At 52.7% G+C, this 19,334-nt stretch overlaps 1 protein-coding gene across 1 annotated transcript in view; it reads left to right on the forward strand.

Annotated features, from left to right (window-relative positions):
- TRAPPC9 (trafficking protein particle complex 9) overlaps positions 1 to 19,334 on the forward strand; it is a 403,698-nt gene that overhangs the window by 306,275 nt on the left and 78,089 nt on the right. Inside the window, exon 19 of the mRNA XM_006879266.1 lies at positions 15,372 to 15,525. Coding sequence (XP_006879328.1) covers positions 15,372 to 15,525 — 154 coding nt within the window. The remainder of the gene's footprint in view (positions 1 to 15,371; positions 15,526 to 19,334) is intronic.

The following is a 19,334-nucleotide window of genomic DNA, read 5'->3' on the forward strand; positions in this document are numbered from 1 at the left end:
GAGGGGTGGGGAGATGGAGAAGGGTGAGGAGATGGAGAGGGACAGGGAGGCCACTTCTGGTGCATCCATGCCAGTCACATGTCACATCCCCAGGCGAGACATACCCAGTTTCTCGGTCTGGTCCCCAGCATCAGGCCTTGCAGCCCTGATGACCAGGATAAGGTGTCGCCGGTCAGCGCCTCAGCTTATAGAGAATCTGAGCCCCTGGACTTTGGCTCGCTCCCCAGGGCCTTTGGAACTGGCTGACAGTGAGCACCCACATGTCAAGACCTGTCCTGCAGTGACCCTTGGGGTCCCTGGATGTGACCGGCCTGGGGGCTGGGGTGGTGTCTGCGATATTAATCCAGGGCTGTCACCTTCTGTCCTCTTAGCAGCTGGCTAATGAGCAGAGGGTAGAAATAGCTCCTTAAAGGCCAGTAGCCCCCACCTTGTTGAACACAGAACAGGAAGCTCCTTTCTGAGTGCTGCCCTCGTCACCAGACCATTCTCCAGTGTGGTCCTGGGCCAGCTTCCTGAATGAAATGAGGGCTTGCCAGGGAGGTGCCCTTGTCTGAGGGTCAGATGTCCCCTGTGGCTTCAAGAGCCATGAGCTGCTCCTCCCACCTGTCTGTTGCAGTGTGGTGGGCTGCGTCTGTGAACCCCACGTCCCCCTCAATCCCTATTGGCTACAGGCCGAACACACTCCAGTGAGGGGAAGAGGCTTCTCCCTAAGTGGACCTTTCTGGGCCAGCTGGGGTGAGACCACCAGAATGGTCCCCTCAGTTCCTCATGCTGAGAAACGCCAGACACCGCAGGGCTGTGTGAGGTTGTGACCACAGTGCTGCCTCTTGTCTGTGCATCACTTTCCTGGGCCACAGGATTGTGAAAAGGGCATCAGATGTTTGCTCTCATTGCCTTTCTGGAGAAACCCTAGTCATGCCTCCTGGACAGGGTATGTGGTATGTGCTGGACCTCCAGGAGGGTGAGGGTCTGAGCAGAGCGAGCAGGGCAGACGTGAGGCCCATAGGGCCGCGGGGGCAGATCGGAAGGCCCCTCCCGGGTGGGCTGCCCCTCAGGTGGCACACTTAGACTGTCCCTGTTCTAGGCTCCACCCCTCCCTCCCGAGTTCTGAACACGCAGGCTGGAGCAGACCTGAGGTTCCAGGACAGGCCATTAGGTTGTTGCGTCCAAGTTGATGCCCCACAGAGCAGCCCCACATCACAGGGAGAACTGCCCCATGGTGCTTTTGGGCTCTGATCTTTACAGGTACGAGACAGCAGGTCTTCTGTGAAGTGCCTGAGGGTTTTGAACCACTGGCCCTTTAGTTACCAGCTGGACTCAACCATGGTGCCAAAGGGTTTTCCAGGGGAGACTTGGCATTGTCGCTCTGGGGAGCTTTGGAGGCGTAAGTCTGGCAGGAGTGGTGGGCAGCGATGGCCTGTGAGGAGGAAGGACAGAGCTGTCTGAGGCGCGGAGGCTGAGGGCACTTTGATTTTAAAATCCGAGGATCGCACTGTTTGAGGATGACGGTGTCATGGAGCTGTTCAAAGGTCGCCTTTCTAAGCTGGACTGTCTCAGACTTTGTTTCTGTGAAGTGGCTCTCAACTCTAGAATGTTCATGTTTTTGTTGCTGGTTCTGTGATGTCCAGTAAAATACTGTTTGAAATGCAGCCGGCCCAGGAGCTTTGGTGAGGAACAAAATCCCCAGTGTATAATAGAGTTTAGAGGACTGTTTATAATCTACATTTTTTGTTAAAATTATTTCTTTTGTCTTCTTTGTGGTTGAGGACTTAACATGGCAGAAGGTACACCAGCTTGGTGTCCACAGGTTCACTGTAGTGGCCCTGGCTCCGTCCTCCACATGTGTAGCCCTTCTCGCCCTCCTGTCCTGAAGGTTCCTCTACCCCTGGGTTTCCTCTGTTGAATCGCTGTTGTTGGTTTGATTCTACCCACACAGATCAATTCTAACAGCACAGGGCTCAAGATAGACATTCCTTATTTAGTCTAAAGGAGACTTGAGCTGTATTTGTCTAAGATCTAAAGATTATTTCAGGGCAGTAATTCTGGGGGGTTCATGCATTCCTCAGGACTCCAGAAATCTAGAGTCTAGGAGAATTTTCAGTTCTGTTCTACCTCCCCCCCCTTTGGTAGGCTTTTCTCTATAGTTATTATTGTTAAGTGCCGTTGAGTCATAGACGACTCATAGCGACCCTATAAATGAAAGACCTGAATACTTGTATAACTTTAATAAACTTTATCTATAGAGTCTTTGATAAAAATATTTAATAATTAACCTACATTTTAAAAGATAATATCTTCTATATTTTAAGCGGAACCAATGACAGTTTCCTTTTTGTTAAGTATTTGCTAGTTACAGATGAGGAGCCCTGGTGGTCCAGTTGTTAAAAAACTTGGTTACCAAATTCAAGTTCAAATCCATTACCCACTGCACAGGACACACATGAGGCAGTCTGCTTCTGCGAAGCTTCCACGTGCTGGCAGTCTTACGGGCAGTCCTGTCCCTGTGGGGCTGTCGTGCATTGGTACTAGCTTGACGCGACTGTGTTTGGTTTTAGTCATAGATTTACCCCCAAACAGAATTGTCAATTGATGTATGACACTTTCTGTGGGGATTCTTCCCCAGGATCGTGTTCTCCCCACACTCGTTTTTCCTCTAAGCACTAGTTAGTTACAGGCACTGTGTTAGGAATTGCGTCCAGCCCAGGTGTTTCTGTTGGGAGCTACCTCAAGTGGTATAGAGCTGGTGTCCTTGCTCCTTGCTTTCGCGAATGAGCTTGGGCTTTCTGGAAATCTGTTCTCATTTTTATTTTCCGAGGGTGTGTTCTTTCACTCTGTATGTGCTCTATAAACACATTCTGTATTTACAATCTTTCTTGGTGGTTATGTGAATGTTATTTTGCACATTAGATGATAATTAGGCAATTTCCAATTTGTAAATCCCTTTGAGAATTCCACGTGGTGGGTATTTTTGGTCTTCTGCTGGCTATTTTGGTTTGCACTTGGACCACAGCACACTCCCAGCTGGTCTGGCCTTGGCCTCTCCCGCCGGCCGCTCTTCCTCGCTTCCCCTCCTGCTGGTCATCCTGCACGGACTCTGCAGTGGAACCCTTGCCTCCTAGAATCTCGCAGCCTGGCACGCCAGTCCTTTGTGGTCCACTTCCTCACACAGAGGCCTGTCACCTTGAACCCCGTCTGTTTGAGGATGCTTGGGAGCCCTTTGGGGCCAGGTCGCCTTGAACACAGTTGGGTCAGGTTCCTGCTTCAGCTGCAGTAAGACCTGGAGCGGGGCCTTAGAGGCAGGATGCGGCCACGTTCTGGTGGTGGATGCCGGTGGGCGAGGACAGGCCTGGCATCGAGTGGGTTTCAATTCACAGCAACCCCTGCACACAGTCCAGGGCGGTGTCCGAGCCCGCGCCTCCGCACAGCCACTGCTGTGTTAGCCCGTTGTTGTAGCCCCTGTGCAGTCCAGCTCCTTGAGTCCCACTGACCCTCTGCTCTACCAACCATGATGTCCTTTCCCAAAGACTGTTGTTACTGTTTCAGTCAAGTCACTGTTACTGTCATCAAGCTTAGTACGACCCCCGGTGACCCTGTAAACAGTGCATCAGAACCCTGTCCTGTTCTGTGCCGTCCTCACCATCTCGGACGTACTTGAACCCTTTGTCCTTCTCTAAGGAGCAGCCCCTCGTAACAACATGCCCAAATTATGTGCAATCAGTTGTCGCCATCTCTGCTTCCAAGGAGCACTCATGTCACATCTTCTCCACGACAGACTTGTTCTCCTCTTGGTTGTCCATAGGACATTCAGGGCTCTTCCCAACCGCGCAGCTCAGAGTTCTTTTTCTGGCATCTTTAATCATTGTCCACCTTTAAAATGCATTGTTGTTTGTTGTTTAGTGCCGTCGAGTTGTAGGTGACACATAGCGACCCTATGAACGAAAGTCCTCAGCACTTGTGTGACTTTCATCCTTTCTCCAGGTTCATAGGGTTTCCAGAGGCAGGCTACTTACAGAAGTGGATGCCACTTCTGCTTCCAAACTTGTTTTAATCTGAAAGCTCCACCAAACAGTGTCCCCCATGGGTAACCATTATCGCATTTGACACATTCAGTGTCACAGTGTTCAGCTTCAGAGCAACCGCAAGTTACCTCTGTACGGTAAGTGGACACACTAGGGCTATAAGACCTAGAAGAATGTTTGACCCAAAATACCATATTTTACCATTCCAGCACATCCAAATGCTGGCGAACTCTGGGTCAGAGATCCCAGTTCATCTGGCAAGTCTGCTTTGCTGACACCCACTTGGGGCAAAAAGAAAGTCACACTGACCTGAGCTTTCCATACTTGCCTCCCTTCAAGATGCAGGAGGCTGAAACTGAGATTCACATATCAACCACTTAAGCCAAAATTTTAAAAATTGACAACTTCTACCATCTTTTGCATTCTAAAATTAATCAAGTATGCAACCAAGATGAGTAGCCAGTAATAAAAAAGACTGTGGCTGAGATCAGGTGTACCTTAGTTTTAAACGTGACACCTTTGCTCTTCAGCACTTTGAAGAAGTCCGTGACAGCAGGTTTTCCTTATGCAATGCATCTATTAATTTCTTGTCTGCAACTATCAAGAGTGTGGACTATGAATCCAAGCAAGACGGAATGACTGACAACTTCAATCTTCTCTCTCTTTCTTTCTTTTCTATCCAGCTATCGTTCTATCGATCTATCAATCTTCTCTCTCTCTGACTCTGGACATGCTGTTAGGAGGGGCCAGTGGTTGGGGAAGGAGTTGATACTTGGAAAAGTGGAAGGTCAGCATAGGTGGGAGAACCCTGGACAGGATGAATTGACATGTGACGGTTCTCATGGGCTGAAGTATACTGGAGATGGTGAGGACAACAAGATAAGCCCAGGTGTGGAGATGTTGGTCACAGGCTCACTGTGAGTTGCAGTCAGTGACATGATACCCAACGTATGTGAGAAGAACCTTTGCCGTGCTTCCCTTCAAGGAGCCTCCTGGTTGCTGTTTTCCCAAGATAGACTTGTTCTCTGGGCCGTCTGCGGAGTATTCAGTACTGTGCTCCACCATCACCACTCAAAGGTTCTTCTTCTGTCGTCCTTATTCATTGTTCGACTCTCACATGCACAGCGCGTGATTGAAAGACCGTGATTTGAGTCAGGGGCTCTTTCCTCATTAAACTCACCCCATTGCCCCTTAGCATTGTACTCAGCCAAGTCCCAGAGTGTCAGGGGGCAGCCCACGCTGCACTGCTGCCAGTCTCTCCCACAGCCAGTCCCACCTTACAAGATGCTTCTTTGGTGAGGTGGGTCTATTGTTCAGAATGGCTTTCCTAAGCCACTTTCCTTGACTGTGCCACATGGCTGGCTGTAACATGCAGATAGGATGTGTTAGTCTGTCCATCAGAGGATTGGTTAGCTTTGCTGTTCCACCTAGTTTAAATCGAGCAGATTCTGCAGCAGATATTTGGGAGTGTCACTGCCAGCAAAGACGTCCTTCGGGGCCAGAGCGTCTCGCCCCAGGTAGACCTACACAAGAGCAGCAGTCACAGCAGAGAACGAGAGAGCCGACAGGAGAGGGAGCTGCCCTGGTACTGCTGCCCCATGGACCTGAGCTAGCAGCCTTCACCCAGGTGTGCTGGGGGCTGGTAGGGGAGTGCGGAGACGCCTGATTGGCAGGACTAAAAGGGCCGGTTAACGTTGACTTTAAGCCACAAAGCTAAAGGCTGAAGGGCTGTGAGCAAACTTCAGAAGCTGTCTTGACTGAGAAATTGTATCCAGTTGCCAACCTGAGTTATATGTAACCTGCTAACTTTGCTAATAGTCTGTATTCTGAGTATGCTTCTATGAAGGGGTGTAGCTATTGCAATGAATTCTGGACCCAGCAGAGCTGTGGAGTGGATACTGGAATGTGTAGAAGTAGGTGGGAGTGTGGGGGCTTCATGGGAATTGGTTTTCGTTGTGGATGCTGAGGGGAGCAGTTCCTCCTTGTGGAGTTGATGGAGCTCAGAGGCCCTTCTTACCCTGCCTTTGCTCCTTTTACAGACCCATAAGATTCCCACTGCTGTCACTATGGAAGCACACTGTTCTGTCTTTCTCCTGCGGAGCAGCTGGTGGATTCGAACAGCTGTCTTTTTGGTTCGTAGCCAGGAGCTTAACCACTGTGCCACCAGGCTGATGAATGTGATGAGTGAGCAGAGAGCCCTAAACCACGAGGCTGTCTCACAGCTGACCTGTATTTTGGTAGGAAGTGGGGAAGTTAGCATTCTAGAACAGAGTTGAGGGGGGGAGTGATAGCGTAAGGTTCCCGTCTGTGTTCACAGGGTCGTTCTGAGTAGTAGTGGATTATTTGGTGGCACCTAAAAAAACATGATTGGAGAACAGTCCTGTCAAACAGACTGATGGAGAATGGTCCAGCTTTGTAGCTCCCCTTGCTAGGAGACTTTGCATTTGTTCTGGAGAGATCCGTCAGCGTGCTCCGTGAGTGCCTCTCGATGAGGACACTGTTCTCCCAGCGCGTTGATGGTTACCGTCTCTCTGATTGTCTGAAGGAGCTATTTCAGGGCTCAGCTCGTTGCCACTTCAGCTTCTGATTAGCTTGATGCAGGGCCCTGCTTTGGCCTTTCGGAGGTCCAGGTGCACCCATCTATTTCTCCAGTGTTCTGCTTTTAGCATCTCACCAGGGAAAACCCTGTGGAAGGAGCTCGTGTCTGCCTCTTTCTCTCTAGCTCCCTGGCCTGGGGAGTGTCCTGGATCTGCTCTGTCTGCACTGAGTGCCGGAGACGCTTCCCCTTGCCTGCCTGACATGGGGGGGGTCTCCTTCCCCAGCTCCTCTCTGAGATGCTCACAGGGGAGTCACTTTCTCAGCTGGACCCTTGGGCTCTGGCCTGAGCAGGAGCCTAGAACCAGCCAGCTGGATGGAGGGAGCAGGCGCAGAGCCAGGTGCCAGCACTCCTCAGCACTGTCGCTGGTCCCTCCCTGCTCTGCCCTTCCTGCTGGGCCAAGCCCCTGCCCGGCCTGTGACCCAAACCCCTTCACACAGGAGGACATGCCACCTGCATCCCCAAGGAACTGTCCCCACGCCAGATCCTCAGCTTCCTCCTGGCTTAGCGAAGATGCTGAAGCGCAGTTAGGGATGATTCGTCTCCAAAAACGAAGCCGAAGGACTCTAGATGGGCGGAAGCTGCAAATAATCCGCATTCTCCTCTTCCTTCCCTTTCTGCCCCGCCCAGCTCCTCCTCTTCTGTGCATCCTTCTTTAAAATCTGTGTCTGACAAGCTCTGGGGCTCACCTAACAGTTGGCAGTTTGAATTCCCCAGTGTGGCCGCCAAGGAAAGACCTGGCTTTCCACTTCCATAAAGAGTAGTGCACACTCAGTTGGCCTGATATTCTGAGAGTGGAGTGTTCCTCAGCCTAGCCTATAACCCAAGAGTGGGGTGCACCCTTGCCTGGTTTGTAACTCAAGAGTGAGGTGCACTCTGTCCTGACCTAGTGACATGAGAGGAGGATGTACCCTGGCCCAGCCTGTAACTTGAAGATGGGGTGAACCCCAGCTTGATTCATAACCTGAGAGTGGGGTGAACCCTGGCCTGGTTCATAACCGAGAGTGGGGTGAATCCCGGCCTGGTTCATAACCTGAGCATGGGGTGAGGAGGAGGAGGAAGATGGAGAATGAGGAACAGGTCTTGAGTGGCACATGTACCAGGGGACAGGCTATCGTGGTGCTCACAGTTGAAGCAGAAAACAAGAGATTGGGGTATGGACACCAGGCTGTTCGTCTCAGCACAGTTTTACTCCTGAACTTGGTCGTGAATGGAGTCAGCGTGAGCATCTAGTGTGGGCAATGCTCCCATACCCAGTATCTCTGGGATGATACAAAGCAAACCAAGGTCATTGTCACATTGGTTCCTGCTCAGCCTCGCTGTAGGACAGAGCACAGCCACCTGCTGAGCTTCCTCAGGTGACATCTCTATGGAAGCAGACTTTCCAGCTTGCTCTCAGGTACTGACTGCTGGCTTTGAACCACTGACCTTTTGATTAGAAGCTGAGTGCTTACCCATTTGTGCCAGCAGCACTCCTTCCTGCATTATGCTAACTCCCTCTAATAGATGTAAGTTTGGACCCACTTGCATCTGCATGTGACTCATCTCCCATGCAGTTTGTTCATTTCCTGTGTGTTAACTTCGACTCCATGACTGACACGTGGAGAAAGGACTGAGCTTGGTAATAACCTGATCTTGCTCGGATCCACAGTCAGCACTCCTGGAACCAGCAGTCAAGAAATCAAAAGATGAAGTGCCCTGGGGAAACCTGTCAAGGACCCCTCAAGGACCCCTCCAGAGTGCTGAAGAGCAGTCGTGTCAGTCTAGAGACTAAGGTGCACCTGATCCAGCCCACGGTCTTCTCAGCTGCCTGCTGTGCGCCTGAGAACTGTACCGTCTTCTAAGGAGGACAGAAGACTTGATGCCTTTGAGCTGTGGTGCTGGAGAAGAGTCTTGAACACCCTATGGACGGCAAGGAGAACAAACAGGTCTGTTCTGGAGAGGATGAAACCAGCTTGCTCCTCGGAGGCAAGGATTTTGAAGCTCTGTCTCACCTTCATTGTACATGTGGCCAGAAGGGACCAGTCCTTGAAGAAAGAGGTCATGCTTGGGAGGCTAGAATGCACAGGAGGAACACGGTGGCCGAGATGTGTTGTCACAGTGACTATGGCAGTGGCAGGTGTGTCGGAAATGGTGAGGGTGCCTCAGGAGGGGGCAGTGTTCAGAGCCTTTGCTCATGGGACCCCTGTGAGCCATGGTCTGCTTGGCGGCACGTAACAGGTACCCTGACCCCCTGATCTGGGGTTAGTTGGGACCCTGACTTGTCTGTAGTCACTCTGAGGCCCTGGCTCTCCTGGTCTGTTCTTTGTTTGGAAACCCTGGCTTCCGTGTCTTGGTCATTTTGGCCCTCCAGCTGTCATGCTTGACCTCAGTCAGTTCATCCTTCGTGTCCAGCTTTCCCAGCCCCGAGTCCTTCCTCGTGACGTGACAGAGGCAGCAGCCGGAGGCTCCTCGCCCTGCCTGGCCTCTGAAGGCTGCTTTCCTGCTTCTTTCTCCATGCTTCGTTCCCGGCCTGCACCACACTACCGACTCACCACTCCTACGTCCCTGTCACGGTCCAGCTTTCACACTCAGGAGTGACGCAGAGGGCATGGCTTGGCCCAAGTGGACTGATGTTTTTGCATTGTAAACTTGAACTTGGGCTGCACATTTGCCCAGTGCACCTTTAGTTTGATTTCCTGACTTCTGCTTCTCTGAGCACCGACCGGGGACTGACGGCGGCCTTCCAGCTTCCCACGATTTGGGAACGGCTGCCGTTGTCCGGGTCCTGTCCACGGTGGCGGGGAAGGGTTTCTGTACACCTGTCAGTCTCACTTGGTTGGACCTGTGCGCTCCCAGGTGCCATGTCATGGCTCCGATTCCCTGCAGAATGTGGGTGCAGCGCCCGCCTCCCAGCACGGCTCTTAGGAAGGAACTTCTCAGCTACTGTGCAGAAGGTCCCTGGTGGTCTGTGTCCCACAGCTTATAGTTGAGGCCCTGGTCAGCTCTGCTTGGCACACGCAGGGCCCCTGAGACTAGGACGTGAGTCCCGGGTGCCTGGTGACCCCCCAGGGCTGTGGCAGGTGGACCGCAGCTCATGCCGCATGATGCCATTGCCACGTCAGGGCTGCACCTGCACCTGGGCTGGCACTGCCTGGGCCGAGCTTTGATATGTGGAACACAGAATATACGTATGTATACATGTTTGTACATATGCATGTGGGCATGTCTTACCGCTGTTGATGGACATGGCTTAGAGAGAAGTGTCCTCTCCTTAGATGTCTACATGCCACTGAACACCACGCTGCTCTCTGCTTTTAGTCCTTTCTCCTTCAGGATGGATGGTTCTGGAAGTTTGGCTGCTTCACTTGCATCTGGCATTGTGCTTTGTTATAAGACAGAAAATCAGCTGGGGTTCTGCACCGCCAAACAGATTGCTATTTGATGCATCACATAAATTCAGCAATACAAACCTTATAACCATCCATTCTCTCCTGATGAAAGTTCAGTTTACTTCTGTGTGGCTAGTCCCTTTAAATTCGACTCCTTGATTTGTATTTAAATGCCATCATTATGACTTCCCTGGTGAGGTTATCGGCTGTTCAAAGACTGAATCATATGATATGGTATTTTAAAAACCTCTGCTTTTTTATAGCGCCTTCAAAAATCACAGCACCTTTTTTTAGTGCCAGCTCTTGACTATTATTGTCACATTGGGCCATAAAATTAAACATGAAAATTGGCATTCAATAATAGTATTAATTTTATTTAACTCAGACTCATAAAAAATGAACACAATCAACTAGTGTTAGAAACTGTTAGAACGGGTGGGAGTGGGGGCACGGGGAATCCTGGGTGTAGGGTCGGACTGCAGTGGGTCTCAGCCCTTTCCTGGACCTGCTTTTTCCCCCATGGGCTCTGTTTTGACCTGCAGGCAGAGTAGAGCTGCTGCATACGGTTTCTGGTGCTGTTTCGTCTTTAACGAAGCAGGCTGCCACCTCTTTCTCCACAGAGTGGCTGCTGGATTTGAATTGCCAACCTTTGAGTTAGCAGCCCAGAACTCAGCCACTGTGCCTTCTAAGCTCCTGGGTTGTTCCTTCCCTTGCCAGTGCTGCAGTGACACTCAGTGACCTGGGAGTATGGTCACAACACCAGTGACGTCTCTGGATTGTGCCTTTGTGCCAGGCGTCATGCACATCCTTGTTTAATCTGCACCAAGCCTAACAAAAGGGAGTTTTTTGTCCCTGGGTTTTGATGAAGAAACAGGATTTTTGTACTTTGCATGTTGTGACTGTAGTCACGTCGTTCAGGGTTGCTGACATAGGACATGAGTTCTCCATGCATTGGGTGGGACAGTGCTGCGTGGGGAAGAGACAGCAAGGTGGGCTCCTGCTGTGAGCACTGGTCCCCACCGCGCTCATTGAGCACCCCTGTGCCGGCACGGAGAGGCCCATCCCCTCCCTGCTGGAAACAGGTGGAGGAGTGGGGTACATGACCCATAGTCTTGCACACCTGCAAGAGACAGAGGGTGACCAGGACGAGGAAGGCTTCTCTGAGAAGGGACTGGGAGAGAGGGGGACTCAGGCGCCAACCTCCTTATCCGACTTCCCTGGCCTGTGGTGTTTGCATTAGTGGCCTGATGGGAGATGTCAAGGCAGGCTGCCCTAAAGGCGAGGGACTTCACAGTGGACGGAGCGCTCCCACTCCTTCACCAGGAGTGGTCTGTGAGGGCTGGTCGTCCCCCCTGCCCATGGACAGCTGGGCTTCCAGCCGATCTGATAAGATCCGTGAGGTCTTGGGTGGGGAAGGCCTGGGTTGACCTGCCCTGCCTCTCTGTCTGGTTTCAGGTCCCTTCCTTCAGCGGGCACCAGTGTCCCATTTGTAGAGCTAAATGCATTCGCACCAGTCACACTTCTTCATCGAGTAGCTCTTGGCCCATGGATGCTGTGGGCTGGGAAAGCCCTCACTCACTCCTGGGGTCCCAGCCCGCCCTGCTGAGGCTTTGCTCTCCACTCCACAGCGTCTGAGAGAGAGCTGGACGGGGTGCCCGTGGGCCTGGCTCTCCCTTGTCCCCGGCCAGCCAACAAGAGGAGGGGTGCTCTGCTCATGTCCACACCACATCCAAAACCTAGAACAAATACCGACAGAGCCCCGAGGTAGGAGGGGTGACGGACAGGAGCCACTCTGTGTTCACCTGCTTGGTGAAGGCCCAGCCAGCTTCACTCCCTCCCTGGCCAGCCCTTGAAGACCCTGCCATGGAAGACCCTTTGAGAGAGCAGGCTCTGGGTGCAAGCCCTTCTCTCTGCTTCTCTCCACCCTCCTGGAGAACGCGCTCTGGACCACAAAGAGCTGTTGGTCTGTTTGGGTCGGGTTTCAGCATTTAAGGTGCTGGGTATATTTTCTGTTTTCCCCTCCTCAGTGTTGTGGGCACACCTGGCTACAGGTATATTAAGAGGCTGGAGAAGAACAGTGTGATGTGATGTTTACAAACTGGAAATTGTGACTGCAAGACCCCCAGGGAATCACACCACTGCATGCAGGTCCTTCTCCCAGCATGGCGGGCGGCGGGGGAGGGCTTACTTGGTACCAGACCCCCGGACCCGACTGTCTGCAGCCTCTCTGAAAGGTGAAAATTATTAGTTCCTGTTGGCTTAGCAGGCAGTGAACTTGAATTGACCTTTTTAGTAGAACTTAGAAAATATCCTGACCTTTTGTTTGGAGGCATTACAAGTTTGCATCCTTTGCTTTGAGATGGGCGATGGGAAAGCTTCCCCTCCACCTGTGGGCTGTTCCTGGGGAAGATAAACGTTAATAACAATCCCCAAAGGTGCTCGCCCTCAGCTGTGCAGAACTGCAGATTAAACATCAACGAGATAGCAATTTGCCTGTGAATTGCAGAGATTAAAAATTGATCATTGCCAGTGGCCAGGGGCAGAGAGGGAGCACCCCACACTGATGGGGCACTGTTCTGAGAAGGAGGTGGTTCACTGACAGCCAAAGTACGAACGAAAACTTAATCATAAAGACGTCTGTTATCGGCTTGGGGTTTTTTTAAAACACTAATTACTTTTTTTTTTTTTTTTTGAAGCGGGAGTAGCATCCACTTCCTAAACAACATGCCTCTGGAAACTATGACCTTTGATAAATGTCAATAGTTGTAGAGGGGCTTCTGGCCTTTTGTTCATAGGGTGGTCCCTATGAGCTGTGCTCGACTTGAAGGCAATCAACAACAACAACTCAACAATTGCTTTTTAAAATGAGACAGCTCTGTGAATCCAAAGAGCAGAGGGAAAATTATTCTGTGTGGGAGACAGAATATTCTGGGCCCTAAACTTTGTGAAGGCTCCTTGTCCATTAGGACAGAACCAGGACTGTTGTGTTTGTGGTGACAAACATGGAATGATTTAAACTACAGGGCAGCATTCACACTGGGAAGTGAGCCTGGAAATCGGGCCATAAGCATGGAGATCAGGGGTCTGGAATGCTTTTCCGTTTCTTCTCTGTGCTTTTCTTCCTTTTTACAAGAAACCTCCGCGCTTTGAAAGCAGCAAGCACGCTTTGTAAAAAGCCCTTCCTCCTGCCCAGCACACTGTGTACAAGAAGCTTAACCCCTAGAGTGACCCTGCCCTGAGTCCCGCAGCCCCTGCCAGTGCAGCCCCTGACGGTGCAGCCCCTGCCGGTGCAGGACTGGCCACTGTTCCAGCTGCTCTGGCCAGGCCGTCATGGCTCCAGAGACCTCTTCCTGGCCTGTGAGCATGCGTTTCCACACTGTGAACACCAGTCGCTCTTGTCTCCTGCCTGTCAGAAGGGATGTCCCTGCAGACCAATTAGAGCATGCTGGGTTTGCCAGAGAATCCAGGCCCTGGCTAAGTCCCTGCCAGGACTACAAAGTGTCCCTTCCTCCGGCGAGCGATTCAGTGGGAAGTGTCTGTGGGGACCAGAATTTAGGAGAACTCACATGGAAGAAAACCCCAAAGTAAAACCAACCTGGTGTCACATTTATTGAGTACCTACTGTATTGATTATCATTTGGTTGCTAGAGACAAGTCCTTCACTGTAACTGAAGGTTGTTGCTGTAGGAAACAGTACCTGTGTGCCGGCCTCCGTGGGACCGAGCTGTGTGCTGCCTCTTAAAATATTCGAGCCCAGGTAAATGTCTGGTCATTTCTAGAACGTGACTGACTTGTCCGAAACTCAATACCTTTGAGAGACTGTTAATGCCTTTGAAGTGGGCTTTGTGTCTGTGAAACAAATAGTGGGAAGTTTTAATAGTTCTCATAGTCTTGAAGTGGCACTGATGGCGTGGTGGGTAATATGCTAACTGAAAGGTTGGTGGTTCAAATCCTCCAGCTGCTCCAGGAGCCAGAGGAGGCAGTCTCTAAGATTTACGGCTTCCACACCCAGTGGAGACTCCACGAGTCAGTGGCAATGGGCAGGTGTTACAGTGTTGAACTCATGGCTACCTGTGATACTGAGGCGTGACCATATCTCATTTTATATACATGCATCTTTCAATAGAAACTGAGATACTAAAAAAATAAATGCAGTAGCTGTGCCCTCCTCAGAGCTTGGGACCATCCAGCCCCCATGGACCCCACTGGCAGGTGCTGAGAGGTGGGGCTCCCACCTAGTGAGACCCAGCCTGCCTATGAAGGTGTTGTGGTGTGGGCTGCAGATGGGGCTTCACACCGTCCCCTCCAGACCCAGGTGCACTGTACACGAGTGCTGGGTGCCTCCCCGGTGGGGCGTCATGATAGGGGTGGGGTTGGATGTGGATGTTGGCACAGAGCCAAGGGGGCAGGAAGGATGGAGTGGTGAACATTGTCCACGGAAGCAGGGCAGCTCCAAGTCCACCTGCTCCCGTGTTCCGCCAGTGCCTCAGTGCGCAGCTGCTCTGTGCCAGCACCTCTCTCAGCCAACACTCAAAGACTCTGCTTTTGGGGGCTGCATTCCAGGAGGGTTGGGAGGCAATTAGCAAGTCTCAGAATAAACAAAATGCCTACAGTTCATGGTCAATGCTAGGACAAAAAGCAGTCAAATGCTGCAAAAGGAAGTGAGATGGGGCTGGGGGCAGCTTGAGAGCTGTGCTGTGACAGGGGCTGCAGGACCCTTCCTGAGCCCAAACTTACAGGGTCAAAGGTGCTACCCATGCCAGGATCAGGAGAGGCATGCTGTGGGCCCAGGACACAGACCCACAGGTGAGCAGGCAAGCCTGGTACCTTCTAGAAACCAGCAGAAGGCCAGGGCAGACGTGAAAGGCATGGCCCTTGAGCAGAAAGTGGGTGAGAGGAGGACCCGGTGGGGTGTCCTCCTTGCAGAACTGGTTGGAGGGGACAGGTACCATGATACCTGGTGGGACTGGGCATCCTTCAGAAGGAGGGCACGTGTGAGTGGTGAGATGACAGGAGGCTTCATCTGAAGACAGTGCACTTCCGGGGCCCCCACAGTTAATTAGTCCCCTCTGACTTGTCTAGAGGGAATTGAAAGCCTTTTCCTGTCCGTCCCCGTCTGATGCTGCCCCTCCCCTGCAAAGCTGACATTTCCTTCTGGTCAGACGAGGTCATCTCCTAGGGCTGAGTCTCTGATGGTGTCTTCATCTGTAAATCCGCTCTGGAGTTGCAACCACCTGGTAGTCAAGTATTCATCTTCTTGGAAAGGATCTGCTGTGAATGAATGGTGATAATGACTCATTACCCTGCTCCCGCAGGCGTGAGCTGTTGCCATCAGCCGAGGACTCCATCCTGTTGATGAGTTCTCTCTCGTGTTCCTCCTCTTAGGATGGCCATTCAAGTGGACAAGTTCAGCTTCGAGAGCGTCCCAGAATCTGCCAGGGAGAAGGGTCCGCTTGCAAGCCCCAGTCAGCTGGAAGAAGAGAGGCAGGAAGCACGTGGCCTGGAAATCCACAGCAAGCTGGGCGTCCACTGGACGATCATATCCTTGTCCTGGATCGTGGGGCGGGGAGGGCATGGGAGTGCGTCCTGACCACCGAGAGCTCAGATGTGTCTGGTGGGAGGCGTGGGTCAGCTGGCCAGTGTCCCTTTGCTCTCTTAGGGACCAGGGCTCTACTGAAGTATCACGTCGGAGCAGCAGAGATCTTGCTGGGGCTGTTGCTGCTCCTGTCTGGGGGCGAGTACGTGCGGCCCCTGTTGATCCTCGTGTTAGTGCAGGTTCTCATGGCGTCCCCTCAGTTCCAGCCTCCAGGAGTCCCACAGCCCGAGAGCTCGGTGTCTGGGAAACTGGAATCAAATTGTGCAGCCACTAAGGTCTGGAGATGCCACATGGCAAATGGGGCGAGAGGGCTGGCGCTGCAGGGAGCCTTCAGTGACCCTGCAGCAGGCAGGCCTGGCTCATGCCGGACACCTAGCGAGTGAGGGGGGGGGAGGTGGGCGTGCCCTGGATCCTCGGGCTGTGTGTTTATCGGTTAGTGTGGCAGACCCCACTGAGAGCTGACTGTGGGCCAAGCACTTTGTAGGCTCGGTCAGTGGATAAAAACAGGCCAGGTGTCCTGGCCCTTTCTGGGGCTGGGGCAAAGCACACCACCATGTACTCTGGGACCACAGTCAAGCCCAGTGCTGGGTGGGTTCACCAGAAGATGCCATACATGTTGGACAACCATGGGAGGCTTCACAAGTGGGTGGGTGGGCTTCTTAAGGGTGGACAGAAAGTAATAATTGTGGTGTTGGCAAGGAATACTGAATACGGTGGCCTAGTGGTAAGGAATGGCACTGCTGGTGCACAGGTTTGAACCCACCAGCCGCTCCGTGGAGAAAGTTGTGATTTACTGTCAGTGCAAGCCCGTGAAGGAGGGTCAGCTTTGGGTTCCCACTTGATGCTGCATAGCAGTAACTACAGCGGGTAACCTCGAGACTCCACGGGAGCAGGACGAACAGACTCCCCCGTGCCACTGGCAGCCCCCAAGTCTGCCGTGGGGTCGGCCGTAAGCCCACTCTAACTTGAGGACAGTGAGATGGTAGGTGACTGAAAGAATAAGCGGGTCTGCCTTGGAGGAAGGGAGGCCAGAGTGCATCTTTGAAGCAAGGACGGTGAGCTGTTTTCTCATACTGGGGCCAGTTTCCAGTCTGTGGAGAAAGGCACCAGCTTGGAAGAGTAGAGTGTCAATGAGATAGACCGGTTCAGTACCTGCAGCAGTGGGCGTCTGCAGAGGGGAGGATGGGCTGAGGGCCCAGGGTTAGCCGGGGTGCTTTCTGCTGTCCGTGGGTCTAAGCTGACCTGGTAGCATTTCACAAGAAGGAACAGGACACGGCCTGGTTCTGCCCCAGGCAGACAGAACTAGTGGTCTGCTCTTGGAACACCACAATCTTGAAAGCTCTGTGGAGCAGTGGTCACAGTGAGAAAGCTGGACTCTGTCACAGCAGATGACGACAGAAGCCCGCCGGGGGACAGAGTGGAGAAGGCCCACAGTCGTGGAGGGACACCAGCTTGCAGCTCAGAGAGCGTCTCTCGAAAGAGTCGGCTCTGGTGTGAGCGTCCACTGGCTGGCTCACCCTTGTACCACTCTGTGGCTCCGGATGTGACCAGAGCCGTGGAACAGCCTCAGGTCATTGTGGAAACTCATGAGACCTGGAGACCTGGAGCCTCCACGTTGAGCAAGTTCCTTCATTCATTCAGAGAGTTTCTGCCAGGCAGACCTGCCTCTCCTAGGACCTTGTGATAAAATAAGCAATTTACATGGAGACGGACATTTTTGTGAACTGGACACTAAAAATAGCGTGACTCCAGAGAGCCCACAGAAGCAGCTCGTTGCCGTGCCATGAAGACATTTGCTGTATGAATAGGGAGAAGTGGGAAGTGGGTCTACCGCTCTCCTGTTTTCCCCATGGAGCCTGGCCCAATGTCACAGCTGCTGTGATCTTTTGTAAACCGGTTCTAGACCTGTCCCTGGCACTTCCACGTGTGCTCACCCATCAGCTTCTTGGCTAGTGTCTGAGTCCTTAGCTGCTGGTGCCCCCAGGGCCTCCAGTGGGATGATCCTGACCCACTGGACTCTTGAGTTCTTGGGGAAGTGTAATCAAGGCAGTGCTTTAGCCTGACTCCTCAGGGACGTTGGCCTCCTTGTTGTCTGTGTTCGTATCACGGTGCCACACCAGGTGTTTACGGAATGCATGTCATGTGAGGCACCTGCCCACAGACCCCCTCCGAGGGAGGACTTGATGGGTGTCCCCCAGGTGAACCCGAACAATCTCTTGTTGCCAGTCGGGGAGGCTGGTGCGTGAGTCCGTTCAGAGGGACCCTGTAGGGCGCTCATGCCTCGTCTCCCTGGCGTCTGGTACATCTGCCATGGATCCGATAGCAGACTTTGCTATTGTAAACCTCACTTCAAGCAGATGGGAAGACCAAAGATGGACTTGACTAATAATTTCCTTATGCGTTTCTAGAATATTTTCTAAATATTTAGACGTTATTGAAAGAAGTTGATCCTGATTTGACACCTATCCATAGTTGTGACGCTCATCTGTTTGTGACATCCGAGGCCGGATGGGCGTCTTCTGAAGGAATTTGCTGTCCTTCGGGAGCTCCTTGCACCCGTCTGTACGATGCCAGGGGGTCTCCACCACGTAGCTGCATGTGCACCCCCATTCACTGAGTGTGGCCAGACTCCACAGGCCAGGTCCTGATGCAGAAGCTGGTATTATACAGGCATAGAGGCCATCGTTGTCACAGGTTATACAGCTCACCGGGAGTCGTTACACCCTGCAGACAGCGGATTGGAACCTTGCCCTTTCCTGCTCCGTGCTCAAGATCTCCACCGCTAGGACAGCCATGTCAGACTGAAAAGGGGACAGCCACTTCCTCACAGAACTGCCAGACTGCTGGAAATCAAGACGCAGCCACGTGGACACAGCGCATCGCATGAAATGTGCAGCTGGTTCGGCTGTGGGCTGGGCTGGTCCTGCACCTGGGGTGTTCCCGATGGGGACCACGGGGCCTCGTGCATGAGGCGGCAGAGGGCATTCTCTGAGTGAACTTCGCGTCCTGTACTCAGCGCACAGCGTGGCCACCAGCTTAGTCTCAACGCACCAAGTGTCCGAGGAACTGGCGGCAGATCTCATCTTGACTGGACCCGGCCCCTCTTCTGGTGGCGGCCACAGTCCTGTGGTGGAAGCACGTCGAGGAAGCTTTCAGTGACACCCAGTCATCGCACCTTCGTCCCACTGTCCTCTGAGGCCAGACAGGGGGATGGCGTCCATGGGAGACAGAAGACGTGGTCTGCTGTGCCACTGTCCTTCCTGGTGTGGACAGTGATAACCCCAGGGGCATTGGGCCCATGGTGTCTCGTGTGCCACGTCTGAATTGTGTCATGTTTGGCGGCTCAGATACCAGCGTCCTACGTAAACGACAGGTTTGGCAGGGCCATGGCACTTGTCATCAGTGTTCGTTTGACCACGGTCAGGACTGGGACATGCACGGCAGCGTATAGACTGTCCTCTGCTTCCAACTTCCACAACAGATTTCTTCCAGTCAGTAGGCTGCCGTCCAGCTGGCCCCACCCTCAAGAGAAGGTGGGAGAGAGACAGAGACGAGACGGTCTGCATCGCATTCTCGCCAGTGGCCCTCACCCTCGATAATTGGCCTCTAGCGTGTTCTCTGCGAGGCTGTTGATCGGAATGCTTTCTCCTCTCCCGAGAAAGCCGTGGACGTGCAGTGCCGTGTTCTCTCTGGAGAGCTCGTTTCATCTGCGTGAACTCGGATACAGACAGCTCCTGCCCTCAGCACAGCTG

Source organism: Elephantulus edwardii, unplaced genomic scaffold (assembly GCF_000299155.1).
Source record: "Elephantulus edwardii isolate Elephantulus edwardi_28Jun2011 unplaced genomic scaffold, EleEdw1.0 scaffold00003, whole genome shotgun sequence".
Lineage (NCBI taxonomy): Eukaryota > Metazoa > Chordata > Mammalia > Macroscelidea > Macroscelididae > Elephantulus > Elephantulus edwardii.